The sequence below is a fragment of the Geotrypetes seraphini genome, chromosome 3 (assembly GCF_902459505.1).
Source record: "Geotrypetes seraphini chromosome 3, aGeoSer1.1, whole genome shotgun sequence".
Taxonomy (NCBI): domain Eukaryota; kingdom Metazoa; phylum Chordata; class Amphibia; order Gymnophiona; family Dermophiidae; genus Geotrypetes; species Geotrypetes seraphini.
The window spans coordinates 128,885,690-128,900,180 of record NC_047086.1 but is presented as its reverse complement, the minus strand read 5'-3'; the positions used below and the strand labels follow the sequence as shown (position 1 = coordinate 128,900,180).

Below are 14,491 nucleotides of genomic sequence, written 5' to 3'. Positions count from 1 at the left end.
TAGAAAAGAATCCTCAGCGCTAATAACAAACTACAGACCAATAGCATCTATCCCATTCATTGTAAAAATCATGGAAGGACTAGTACACACCCAACTAATGGACTACCTTAATCAATTCTCTCTCCTGCATGAAACTCAATCCGGCTTTAGAACCCTATTCAGTACGGAGACAGTAATCGCTGCCATCCTAGACTATCTGCGCCTATTATTTAGTAAAGGCCTCAACGCCCTGATCATGCAATTCGACATGAGCTCTGCATTCGACTTGGTAGACCATGAGAAAATGATGCAATGCTTAGACGCCATTGGTATCAGAGCTGAGGTACTAAACTGGTTTTGTGGCTTCCTCACATCCCGTTCTTACCAGGTACGCTTTAACAACGAACACTCCGACACTTGGAGCAACTCATCCGGAGTGCCACAAGGGTGACCGCTTTCCCCACTGCTTTTCAATATCTACATGTCCTCATTAGGTGTGAAACTAACCCAACTAGGAATAAAACTATTCAGCTACGCAGATGACTTTACGATCATCATCCCATTCGCCAACTCCATCTCGGAAACCATTTCCAAGGCATCCGATGCCATAAATGAGATGGAACAATGAATGACAGATTTCAAGCTCAAGCTAAACCCAGAAAAAACAAAATTCTTTGTTGCCTCCCCTCACCCGCTTGACAATAAAACCCCACTATGCATCAATAAACTCAACTACCCTATTCAGCCCACCATGAAAATACTAGGTGTTATTCTAGACCAATGCCTAACAATGAAGGAACAAGTGGATTCCCTATTCAGAAAAGGTTTCCTTACTCTCTGGAAACTCAGAACCATTAAATCATACTTCGATACGTCAACATTCAGAATCCTAGTGCAATCCCTCATACTGAGTCAGCTTGACTACTGCAACATCGCCTATCTAGCAATCTCACAAAAGAATATGAGACGTCTCCAAATAATGCAAAATGCTGCGGTCATACTTATCTTCGGGCTGAAGAAATTCGACCACGTGACACCCTACTATTGACAGCTGCACTGGCTACCAACGGAAGCCCGAGTAAGGTTTAAATTTGCCTGCCTCTGCTTCAAAGTACTTTACGGCCTGACCCCCAAGTACATAACGGACCTTTTCGGATTTTCTAATAACAAACTCAAGAGAAACACACACCCAAAACTCATTTCCCCTCCAGTTAGAGGCTGCAAAATGATAAAACACCACGAACACCTTCTCTCTCACCAAGCAGTCCTAAGGGGCAAAGACCTAGACCAACTGCTTTCGTCCACTTTATACGGGGAATTCAGGAAACGCCTAAAAACATACCTGTTCCAGAAATACCTAAACAATTGACCCGCGCTCCCTCTCCCTCCCCCCTCCCTATTCCACCTGAACTTACAGCACTGTTATAAATATAATCTGCTATCTTCATATTATCGTAACTTTACGTTGCTATTTATCCCCAACAGGTCCTGTCGGACATTACCTACTAAAATGTACATATTACATTTTCGCTCAGCAAATTGTATTTCTATACTATTGCCTCCTGAGGTCTCTGATCTCTGTATTTCCTCTGAATATCTACTTATTGTATTTTGCTGAATGTCCAGCACTCTTGATTGTAAACCGCCTAGAAGTCGCAAGATTGTGGCGGTATAGAAGAATAAAGTTATTATTATTATTATTTCAGCACCATATATCAAATTTGGGGTTAATTTTTAGCTGGGGAGAGCAATGTATCACTGCTGAGTTTATTGCTTTCTGGGTTGTTGTTCCAAAAACCCAGAGCCACTGAGAACCAGAAAGAACTTGCTTTGTGTTTTTTTTTAAATTTTATTGTTGGTAGATCATTTTGACTTGGACACGAAGGTAAGGGGGATGGAGGGAGAGGAGCTGCTGAAAGACGTAAGGGGGATGGAGGGAGGGGAGCTGCTGAAAGACATCTAGTAATCCTTGCAGGCTTGACTGTGCAGGGAATTATTTTTGTAAAATCATGTTTTGTTATGTGACTGGCATTATTTAGATTTTAATTTCTATGAATGAATAGAATGAAAACGATATAAAATTACTTGCTTGTTTTTATGTGCGTGCGCTGAAGGGAAGTGGAGAATGAATGGGCTGAGGACGCTGAAGGGAAATAGGGAAGAGAGAGTGGGGAGAAGACACTGATTTATAATTGACAATTGTACAGAATATTGTTTCTTTTTATACTTTAATATAATAAGTTCAGTATAAAACTATTCGAGGCTTGTGTAGATGGGATCAGATGGTTTGCGGGGATGGGGACCGAGTGGGGACAGACACAAATTTTTTCCCCGTGTTATTCTCTAGGCTCTGCCATGAATCGATTTTGACTACGTGCGGGTGAGCGGAGTGTCAATTGGGTTAACGTAGCCGTCGTAGCGCAAGCGGGCACGGGGTATGGCTCTAAAAAAAAATCTTAATCGTTGTACTGCTGATTTTGGCTCTTTTGACTAATGGGTTTGCCTACCACTGTTGTAATGCAATCCTCTGCTGGTCTTCCCAGTTATTGTCTCAGTAGACTAGAGCACTGTTCTTCAACCGCCGGTCCGCAGGAAATTTTGCTGGTCCGCGCAGGGCCGGCAAGATCAACAGCTGAAGTCTGCGCTGGGCCGGAGAGATCTTGGGGAGCTTTCTCCCCTCTCTGCAGCTCTCCTTTACTTCCCAGTGCAGCAATTCACGAAGGCAGACTTGGGGCTTTTGCTGAGTCGCGGTTGCCTCTGATGATGCAACTTCCTCTTTCCTCAGAGGCGGCACGACCCAACAAAGGACCCGAGGCTGCCTTCCTGAATCGCTGCGCTGGGAAGTAAGGAGAGCTGCTGGGAGGGGAGAAAGCCACTATTGGAGTCTGGGAAGCTGCTAGGCAAGGGAAAAAAGGGGACAGCTGCTACTGGAGAGGAAGAAGGAGAGATGCTGCTGGGAGGGGAGGAGGGAAAGGAGTCTGGGAAGTTCCTGGGCAAGGGAAAAAAAGGGACAGTTGCTACTGGACCTGGAGGGAAGGAGAAGGAGAGATGCTGCTGGGAAGGGAGGAGGGAAAGGAGTCTGGGAAACTGCTGGGCAAGGGAAAAAAGGGACAGCTGCTACTAGAGAGGGAGGAGAGATGCTGCTGGGAGGGGAGGAATGGAAGAGAGTTACTGCTGGACAGGAGGAGGAGAGAAGGGAGAATGAAAAAAGAAAGGAAACAGCTGGCAGGGAGATTAGAGGAGGGGAAGGGAAGAGACAGGCATGAGAAAGTAGAGAGATTTATGATAGGAAGAGGTCAGTAGAAAAATAAGCAGAGAGGGACAACGATGGTAGATCTGGTGTAGGAGAGATAAAAAATGAAGAGAGCAGTGAAGCTGGAATGAATCATGTAAAAAGGAGAGAGGGGGCGCAGGCTGGATGCAAAGGGGGGAGGGGCATAGAAAGAAGACAGATCCATATGGAAGGGGGAGAGGACAGACAGTGGATGGAAGGGGCAGATGCTGGATTGAAGAGACAGAAAGGGCAGAAATGGGAAGGAAGAGAGTGAAAAGAAGATGAAAGCAGAAACCAGAGACGAGAAAAGGCAGAAAAATAATTTTATTTCTATTTTGTGATTAGAATATATCAGATTTGAAATATATATCCTGCTAGAGCTGGGGTTAGACATAACTAGGGACTGCAAAGCCCAGGCAGTGCTTCTTTAGCTTCCATCTGGCTTAGGGCGCTCTCTGACCAGGGGGCAGTTGCCCTAGTTGCACTCCCCTAAAACTATTCCTGTCATGTGTGACTGCAATTAACCCAGCTGGGGATAAAATTATTCAGTTACGTAGATGACTTTACGATCATCATCCCATTTGCTAACTCTATCTCAGAAACTATTCCCAAGGCATCAGAAGCTATAAATGTGATGGAGCAATGGATGACAGGCTTCAAGCTCAAACTTAATTCAGAAAAAACAAAATTCTTCGTTGCTTCGCCACATCCGTTTGACACCAAAATGCCACTATGTATCAATGAACTTAGTTATCCTATTAAGTCTACCATGAAGATACTGGGTGTAACTCTGGATCAATGCCTAACCATGAAAGACCAGTTGGACTCCTTAATCAGAAAGGGTTTTTTTCACTCTCTGGAAACTTAGATCATTAAATCATATTTCGATACGTCAGCATTCAGAATCCTGGTACAATCCCTCATACTAAGTCAACTTGACTACTGTAACATCGCCTATTTAGCAAAAGAAGCTGTGGAACCACGGGGTGCAAGGGGAGGTCCACCGATGGATCAAAAACTGGCTGGCAGGCAGGAAACAGAGGGTTGGAGTAAAGGGCCATTACTCAGACTGGCTATGGGTCACGAGCGGAGTTCCGCAGGGATCGGTGCTGGGACCGCTCCCGTTCAATATATTCATTAACGACCTGGAGGCGGGAACAAAATGTGAGGTTATAAAATTTGCAGATGACATCAAACTCTGCAGCAGGGTTGGAACCGCGGAAGACTGCGATGGCCTGCAAAGGGACCTAACGATACTGGAGGAGTGGGCAAAAAAGTTGCAGATGAGCTTTAATATAGAGAAATATAGGGAAAAAGAATCCGATGTTCAGCTACAAAATGGGGGGGATCACTGCTAGGGGTAATTAACCTTGAAAGAGACCTGGGGGTGATGGTAGACAAAGCAATGAAGGCATCGGCACAATGTGCGACGGCCTCAAGGAAAGCAAATAAAATGTTGGGTATCATTAAAAAGGGTATCACGGTCAGGACAAAGGAAGTCATCATGCCTGCCACTGTATCGTGCAATGGTGCGCCCGCATCTGGAGTACTGTGTCCAGTACTGGTCGCCATACCTCAAGAAGGACATGGCAGTACTTGAGGGAGTCCAGAGAAGAGCGATTAAACTGATAAAGGGTATGGAAAACTTCTCATATGCTGACAGGTTGAAAAAGCTGGGGCTGTTCTCCCTGGAAAAGCCGAGACTTAGAGGAGACATGATAGAAACCTTCAAAATCCTGAAGGGCATTGAAAAGTTAGACAGGGACAGATTCTTCATACTGTGGGGAACCACAAATACAAGGGGGCACTCGGAGAAATTAAAAGGGGACAGGTTTAGAACAAATGCTAGGAAGTTATTTTTTACCCAGAGGGTGATGGACACATTGAATGCGCTTCCGGAAGCCGTGATAAGCCAGAGGACGCTACAGGGCTTCAAAGAAGGTTTGGATAGGTTCCTAGAGGTTAAGGGGATTGAGGGGTACAGATAGGAGTTGAGGTAGGTTATAGGAATAGTCAAGGGAACACTGCACAGGTGATAGGCCTGATGGGCCGCCGTGGGAGCGGACCGCTGGGCGGGATGGACCTCTGGTCTGACCCAGCGGAGGCAACTTCTTATGTTCTAATATGCGACGTCTACAACTAATGCAAAATGCAGCAGTCAGACTAATCTTCGGGCTAAAGAAATTTGACCAAGTGACACCTTAGTACTGGCAGTTGCACTGGCTACCAATGGAAGCACGCGTAAAGTTTAAGTTCGCCTGCCTCTGCTTCAAAGTACTATACGGACTAGCCCCTAAATACATAACGGACCTTTTCTCCTTCTCAGCCAACAGACACAAGAGAAGCTCACATTCGAACTTCGTTTCCCCCCTAGTTAGAGGTTGTAAACTGAAAAAAACACCATGAACACCTTCTCTCACATCAAGCAGCATTATGGGGTAAGGATCTAGAACAATTGCTTTCGCCCACTACTTATGAGGAATTCAGGAAGCGCCTAAAACATACCTGTTCCTGAAGTATCTAGACAACTGACCCGTGCATCTCTTTCTCCTCAATAACGGTTTTCTTGACCTATTAATCACTCTCTTTCACCTCTCTTAAGTTCAATTTGTACCGTCTTTTAATCTTTTGTAAACTGCATAGAACTTCACGGTACTGTGGTATATAAACTGTTATTATTATTATTCTGTTAGCATGATATTTCTGTGTAGCATTCTGTAATAATTTGGCTTGTTCAGTTTTCTTGATAGTAGAGGGGATATATGTGAAGGGGAGGGGAGACAGGGATTTTGTTGATCCTTGCTCTGTATTATTTGTATTTATAAAATGACAAATTGTACAGAATATTGTTTCTTTTTATACTTTAATAAAATACATTCAATATAAAATCATAACTGAGGCTTGTGTGGATGGGATCAGATGATTTGTGGGGACCGAGCACGCGGAGATGGGGCGGAAATGGAGTTTTTAAATTTTAGTCCTAGCAGTTTGCCGGTCCACAAAATAATTCTTTTATTTCTGCTGGTCCACGGGTGTAAAAAGGTTGAAAAACACTGGACTAGAGCTCTTACAAAACACTACTGCCCAACTGATCTATGATGCTAAATGACATGATCTAATCATGCCCTTTTTGAAACAACTACATTGGCTCCCTATCTAGTCTAAGATTAAATTTAAAATTTTTACTTTAACATACAAAACACTCAAGGATGGAATTCTGGACTATCTTCTCCTATGATCCCTTATACTTCCAGGCGTTGCTAAAGATCATTAAATGATTATCTTTTAGCAACGCCTCCACTGGCTCAAGTTTAATGGGAGTCAACTCGTAGGTCAGCTTTTTTCTGTCTTGCACTTTCACTAAGGAATTCTCTCCCATGTTTACTTTATGCAATTACCTCTTATCGAGAATGTAGATCATAGTTAAAACCCTTTTTTATTCCAACTTGCTTTTGATTTGTCTTGACCTTAAGTATGATTTAGACTCGCTGATAGTCATGCAGGTGAACTGCCACCGGGGACCATTCACTGGGCCCTATACCTTTTTTTTATGTCTACTTTTTTAGTTGTACTTTTCTTTTTTTTTTTTTTATTTGGTCAAGCTTTATTGCAAAACTTATTTTATTAATCACAACTGGCGCACAATAAACTTCAAGAATGTTAAAAACCAACTAAGACAGAAGCACACATCTCAGGGAACCCCTATCTGTGTGACCAATTCTTCCCGCTTGTTGACTGAAAAAAAAGTGAAGTTGCTGATGCCTAATGGAAGTTCTCAAACATTATAAATCAGCCACGCACACATGCCTCTGCCCTGGGACAGTTCTCTATAACTTGAAGAGCAGCAAAGGGCTGAGGCGGGAACTCCTGTGCATGACTGGGAAAATTTCTACCTCTTTTCTAGGCTCAGAGCTGGATCTGTTTTGGATTAGTTGTACTTTTCTATAAATAAGCTGAGTTCTTTTTTAACTATATACATTTTATCTGTTTTATTGTACACTGCTATGATTTGCTTGTGCAACTTTGGTAGTATATCAAATTTTAATAAACAAATAATTCCCTAAATGCAAGTTTAAATAATCCGAAAAAGGGAGACCGGGGTCTTGACAGATACAACAGTTGGCATCTGAATAGATAATTAAGTAGGCACCCAAGTTTCTTTGAGACATCTACAATATAGTGAGTTTGATTTATATTTCATTATAGCCTCTCTGAGCTTACTTACCGTATTTTCACGCAAATAACACGCACCCGTATAAAACGCGCACACGTGTATAGCGCGCAGAAATCACGATGATAAGCACAAAAACTTTGGTATAACGCGCTCACGATTATACCGCGCATGCTGCCCGACTCTCCGTTCACCCCCCCTGACTTCCGTGCACTGCCCCGCCTCTCCGTGCGCTGTCCCGACTCTCCGTTCACCCCCCCCTGACTTCCGTGCACTGCCCTGACTTTCCGTGCGCTGTCCCGACTCTCCGTTCACCCCCCCCTGACTTCCGTGCACTGCCCTGACTTTCCGTGCGCTGTCCCGACTCTCCGTTCACCCCCCCTGACTTCCGTGCACTGTCCCCCCTTGAAGGTCTGTCCCCATCCTGAAAGCCTGATGCCCCCCCCCCCCGACGTCCGATACATCCCTCCCCCCCGAAGGACCGCCGACTCCCCAACAATATCGGGCCAGGAGGGAGCCCAAATCCTCCTGGCCACGGCGACCCCCTAACCCCACCCCGCACTACATTACGGGCAGGAGGGATCCCAGGCCCTCCTGCCCTCGACGCAAACCCCCCTCCCCCCAACGACCGCCCCCCCCCAAGAACCTCCGACTGCCCCCCAGCCAACCCGCGATCCCCCTGACGACCCCCACGACCCCCCACCCCCCTTCCCCGTACCTTTGGTAGTTGGGCCAGAAGGGAGCCCAAACCCTCCTGGCCACGGCGACCCCCTAACCCCACCCCGCACTACATTACGGGCAGGAGGGATCCCAGGCCCTCCTGCCCTCGACGCAAACCCCCCTCCCCCCAACGACCGCCCCCCCCCAAGAACCTCCGACCGCCTCCCAGCCGACCCGCGATCCCCCTGGCGACCCCCACGACCCCCCCACCCCCCTTCCCCGTACCTTTGGTAGTTGGCCGGACAGACGGGAGCCAAACCCGCCTGTCCGGCAGGCAGCCAACGAAGGAATGAGGCCGGATTGGCCCATCCATCCTAAAGCTCCGCCTACTGGTGGGACCTAAGGCGCGTGGGCCAATCAGAATAGGCCCTGGAGCCTTAGGTCCCACCTGGGGGCGCGGCCTGAGGCACATGGTCGGCCCATGTGCCTCAGGCCGCGCCCCCAGGTGGGACCTAAGGCTCCAGGGCCTATTCTGATTGGCCCACGCGCCTTAGGTCCCACCAGTAGGCGGAGCTTTAGGATGGATGGGCCAATCCGGCCTCATTCCTTCGTTGGCTGCCTGCCGGACAGGCGGGTTTGGCTCCCGTCTGTCCGGCCAACTACCAAAGGTACGGGGAAGGGGGGTGGGGGGGTCGTGGGGGTCGCCAGGGGGATCGCGGGTCGGCTGGGAGGCGGTCGGAGGTTCTTGGGGGGGGGGGCGGTCGTTGGGGGGAGGGGGGTTTGCGTCGAGGGCAGGAGGGCCTGGGATCCCTCCTGCCCGTAATGTAGTGCGGGGTGGGGTTAGGGGGTCGCCGTGGCCAGGAGGGTTTGGGCTCCCTTCTGGCCCAACTACCAAAGGTACGGGGAAGGGGGGTGGGGGGTCGTGGGGGTCGCCAGGGGGGTCGCGGGTCGGCTGGGGGGGGCGGTCGGAGGTTCTTGGGGGGGGGCGATCGTTGGAGGGAGGGGGGTTTGCGTCGAGGGCAGGAGGGCCTGGGATCCCTCCTGCCCGTAATGTAGTGCGGGGTGGGGTTAGGGGGTCGCCGTGGCCAGGAGGGTTTGGGCTCCCTTCTGGCCCGATATTGTCGGGAAGTCGGCGGTCCTTCGGGGTGGGGGTGCGAGTGGTCCTGCCGGGGGGGGGGGGGGATGTATCGGACGTCGGGGAGTCGGCCGGGCAAGAGGGCTTGGGCTCCCTCTTGCTCCGATCGTGGATGCGGGTGCGGGTGGGAGCGCGTGCGAGCGGTCGTTCGGGATGGGGGTGCGAGCGGTCCTGCTGGGGGGGTGAATCGGGCGTCGGGCGGGGGTGGGAACTATGTTTTAAAACTTTTGTATACCGCGCTCACGCATATAACGCGCGAGGGGTATGCGCGGTAGGTAAAAACGCGTATAACGCGCGCGTTATATGCGTGAAAATACGGTATATCAGCAAATTAAGTACTGTGTGTGCTTGTGAGCGAGACCGTTCTGGCCCTAGCCCTATCCCTTCCAAAAATTCATTTTCCTTTTGTCTACAAATTAAGCCCAAGTAGTAGTTAATTATAAAAATTCTCAATTTAATTTCATAATCATGCATCCTAGACCCCCATTTAGTTAAGCTAAGGTACATTTGCACTGATGCACTGAAAGGTCTCTGCTCTTTGTAGAATCATAGCTAATATTATTTAGTAAAATCAGACCTTTTCTATTTTTCTAACTTCCTGTTAGGATTATTTTTCTATTTTTAATTTACCGGGAATTCTTTTCAACACCTATTCCCCCTTTAATTGAGAAGTGGAGACGTGAACTGTTCCCAAATACCAGATAGCAATTCTTTTTTTGATACGTTACCACTGCAGCTACAAAAGCACTTGCAAAGTGTAAACTAAATGATATGATAACCACAGCTGTATGTCATGAATATGAATGCAGGACTACTAACCTGTTCTGAGCACAGGGAGTTCAGTGTTGGCATTTGAATGGAGTTCATTTGCATCTGTCCGGTCATCTGGTTAATGTTCTGGACATTTGCATTTCCTCCTGCCATGGACACCGTAATGCTCATGTTGTTATACATTCCCTGTTGGGCAGGTGTAGGTTGACTCTGCCCTGCTTGGCTGAAAACACTAAGAACCCAGAAATAATATAGGTTATATATCAGGTTTCCAGCAAAAGAAGACAATACAGAAATAATGGGGTGAATTCTACTGAGACTAATCTGAAATTAGGTTCAATCTATGATTAAACTTTACTGTTCAACTTTTTTTTTACATTTACCCTTTTCTGTCCATAAAAATATCTCATTGGCAACCATTCTATGTCAAAGAAGAGGAAAAAATAATGTATTCCAATTGTTCTAATAATACTCTGTTTTTTAAATTAAAATATTTATTTATCGGAGGGCTAAAGGGGTTTACAAAAATTTATATTCAGTCTTTTTCAGCTATATAAAATGGGTTACAGGTGGTAACATACAAAATATAGGAAAAAACCAGAATAAAACAAACGAAATGGATACAAACATCTGCAAATACTGAAAGTAACACCATAACACAATGCGTAGCAAAACTAAACTAAAAACATTGCAGGAAAAAAAAATTTCAAGTAGTACACCCTACAATAACCAGATCAACCGAGGGACCTGTAAGAATTGTTGAGCCAAGAGACTCATCTATGCTGTGGCCCTGGGTGCTGAAAGAGCTTAAGGAGGAAATAGCGGAACTACTACAGCAAGTTTGTAATCTATCCCTGAAAACAGGCGTGATCCCGGAGGAATGGAAGATAGCCAATGTTACGCCCATCTTTAAAAAGGGATCGAGAGGTGACCCGGAGAACTACAGACTTCAGTTCCGGGGAAAATGGCGGAAGCACTGATAAAATATACCATCGAGGAGCATCTAGAAAGGAATAAACTTATGAAAACAAGCCAACATGGTTTCTGCAAGGGAAGATCGTGCCTAACGAACTTATTGCACTTCTTCTAAGGAATTAACAAATGGATGGACAAAGGGGACCCCATTGACATCATATACTTAGACTTCCAAAAAGCCTTTGACAAGGTACCCCATGAATGCCTACTTCAGAAACTGAAGAACCATGGGGTGGAAGGAGACGTACACAGATGGATCAGGAATTGGTTGGCAGGTAGGAAACAGAGGGTAGGAGTGAAGGACCACTACTCGGACTGGAGGAGGGTCACGAGCAATGTTCCCTCTAATTTTTCATAGGCTGTGTGCGTAAAAAATTTCATCTGTGCGCATTTTAAGGAAAAACTAAATTTGTGTGTGCTATAAAAATGACTGCCAAAGGGCCCAGAGTTCAGTCATGGGCACTTATGGGTAGGTCTTTGAGTTTAGTATGAATTATCGAAAACACAATGTAATTTTAGTTACACTTTATGTAACATAAAGTCTCATTTCAATAAACATAAATTATGTTTCATTGAAATGTTTCATTGAGCGCTACCTATAAATAAGGTATCATTGTACTTTATACTTAAAATTTAGAAAATAACAGCAATTTAGTTTTCAGTTTTTCCCTGCGATCTTTCATATTTATCCAGTCCGAATAAATTCTGTCAAGATCTGTTGAGCCTCCATCTTGAAGGTGACTCTTAACATGCATCAGCATTTCCAAATGCTCTAAATGTAAACGATTCCTTTGTTTAGTCTTCAAATTGTTCATTAGACTAAAACCACACTCACAATCTGAACTAGATGCTAAGAATGTGGCACCAATGCCCATCAATTTTGCTAAATCTGCAAATTGATCATACTGAAATGCAAATTTTGTCATATCTGGAAAGCTGTTTATCAAATTGCTTTTGATTTTTTCTGCAACAAGGATTTAAAGTCATTGTATTGCTGAATAATAACACTTTCCTCCGGAAGAAATTGTTTATACTTTAAACAAAGAGATCTGATATGTCCATTTCCAAAGTCAAAGTCGCATTGTGATATTGCTGTACAGTCAAAAGCAGACCATTACTTAACTTCATTTTCAGGAAATCTTTCACCCAGATGCAAACATAGGATGTTGATGAAGGTTAATATGGAATTAGTATCCACTGAAACTTTTTCTCCAGACCTCATCCTGTTGTCAAGAAGACTGTTGGCTTTATCACTCCACTTAACCTTGTCGCCTAAGTATTGCATTCGAAGTTTGTTCAATTTTCCCTGTGCAAGATGATAAGCTTCCAATGGTGTCAAACCACGTTTTTGAAATGCCATGGTTAAGGAAGCCAGTTCTGATAAGACATCATTCAAAACTTCAAGTGTAATATGAAATTATTCACTGTTCAGCTTCTTATAGCAGTACTTTGCAATAGGATTATTATCTTTGTCTTCTTCAAAATATTTTAACAGGGGATCATAATTTTGAATAACTGCTTTAAGTGCAAAGTGTCTAGATAACCAGCGCACTTCATTCAGACGTCTGAAAGCAATTGATTCACATTCAGATGCATCTGCTATTTCTTGAAATTTGCATCGTTTAGTAGAAGACCAACAGAACACCGTGTACATAGTTCTCATTACTGTTTCTACTTCTTTCATCAATTTTACTTCTTTCCATGAATCAGAAAGTCCCAAATCTTCCTGATGTGCAACACAATGTTGCTGCACTAAATGTGGAATGTCTTTTCTCAGCTGTGCTGCAACACCATCTATTTTGCCCAACATAACAGAGGCACCATCAGAGGTGAACATAACCATTTTATTCAGGTCAAGTTCATGTTTCCTATAGAATTCCCTAATTGCTGTTACTATTGATGTAGCATCACATACTTCCAACTGTAGAACCATGGGGTGGAAGGAGATGTCCTATACTCATTTGAATTGACTGGCTGATACTTAAAGTAGAGTATTAAGTACTTGTTGACAGAAATGTCTGTGCTTTCATCAACAGTTAACGTATGATACGTTGCTAATTTAATGTCTGCCATACGATCATCTTGCACGATGCCATTGATAATTCCAAGAAATTCAAACGTATAGTTTTTGCTTCTCCAGCTATCAGGTAAACTAACATACTTTGCCATGTGCTCATTGATATTTTGAACAGACAGCATTGAGATATTCATCTTAATGGCCAGCACAACACTGTCGACAAGAACCCTAATTTCATCAGGACTGGAACACTTCCGTTCATTACTAATTTGCCTGTTTTCTTTTTTGGTTGGGCTTTCAAGCAACATGTCCCCCTCATAAATTCAGATTTTTACTTCTGAGTTTCCTAATACTATCGGTATGAGATTTACTTGATAGATGGCGTTTCAGAGTCCAGTTTCCAAACATCATCCCATATTTTTCCAGTAGAGAATTTTCCAGTTGCTTTGGCATCTTGACAATAACAACACACAACTCCATTGTCTTCGTCATAGGAAAATATTTCAAAAGGTCGAACACACATTGTATTTCGAGATTCCGGTGTCTCCGTTTCAACAATTTCTTCAAGCCATTCAGACCTAAAAGCTGTTGCAGCTCTCTTGCGTTTTACACTTTTCACCATTCGCGGTTTAGACATTTTAAGAGTTATATCTGGTTACAATTTAATAAACGAATACAGTTATACAACCACAGTACCACGCTGCACACGATTCCACGAAATAAACAATATGGCGGAACTTCAGGAAGTCAAAGAATCGGAAGTGTTTCATATCCTATGGGCCATAGGCTATGGCCCTATAGGGCACGTGACGTGTTAAGTTCAACTGCCAAAGATATCGGAATCACGTGAATGACTTAAAATTTATATTATAGCGCTTCAATAAATGTGATGAATGGGAAATCTGAACAGCTGGTCTTCTGCAACATTTCATTTTAGCAGTGAAAATCATTTTAGGCAAAAATTTATTTTTTTTGTGTACGCTATTTTAATTTGTGTGTGCGGGTTCGGCAAGTTGTGTGTGCGCGCACAAGTGCACAGATTAGAGGGAACAGTGGTTACGAGTGGTGTTCCACAGGGGTCAGTGCTCGGACCGCTGCTATTCAATGTATTCATAAATGATCTAGAAACAGGGACTAAGTGCGAAGTAATAAAATTTGCAGACACCAAACTATTTAGAGGGGCTAGGACTATAGGGGACTGCGAAGGTTTACAAAGGGACCTGAACAAACTAGGGGAGTGGGCGATGAGATGGCAGATGAAGTTCAATGTAGAGAAATGTAAAGTCTTGCAAGTAGGAAACAGAAACCCGAGATACAGCTACACGATGGGAGGGTTGTTATTGAGTGAGAGTACCCAAGAAAGGGACTTGGGGGTAATAGTCGACAAGACAATGAAGCCGTCGGCGCAGTGCGCAGCAGCCACTAAGAAAGCGAATAGAATGCTAGGTATAATCAAGAAGGGTATTACAACCAGAACAAAAGAAGTTATTCTGCTGTTGTATCGGGCGA

The 14,491-nt window shown here is 44.7% G+C and overlaps 1 protein-coding gene across 17 annotated transcripts in view; it reads right to left on the bottom strand.

The window, feature by feature from the left end:
• Window positions 1-14,491, bottom strand: part of NCOA1 (nuclear receptor coactivator 1) — a 631,796-nt gene that overhangs the window by 122,193 nt on the left and 495,112 nt on the right. For all 17 annotated transcript variants that reach the window (XR_004538963.1, XR_004538966.1, XR_004538965.1 and 14 more), the window contains one exon: window positions 10,039-10,222. Coding sequence is in view for 13 of the 17 variants with exons in the window: in XM_033939863.1 (XP_033795754.1) it covers window positions 10,039-10,222 (184 nt within the window). In the remaining 4 variants the exon portion in view is untranslated. The remainder of the gene's footprint in view (window positions 1-10,038; window positions 10,223-14,491) is intronic.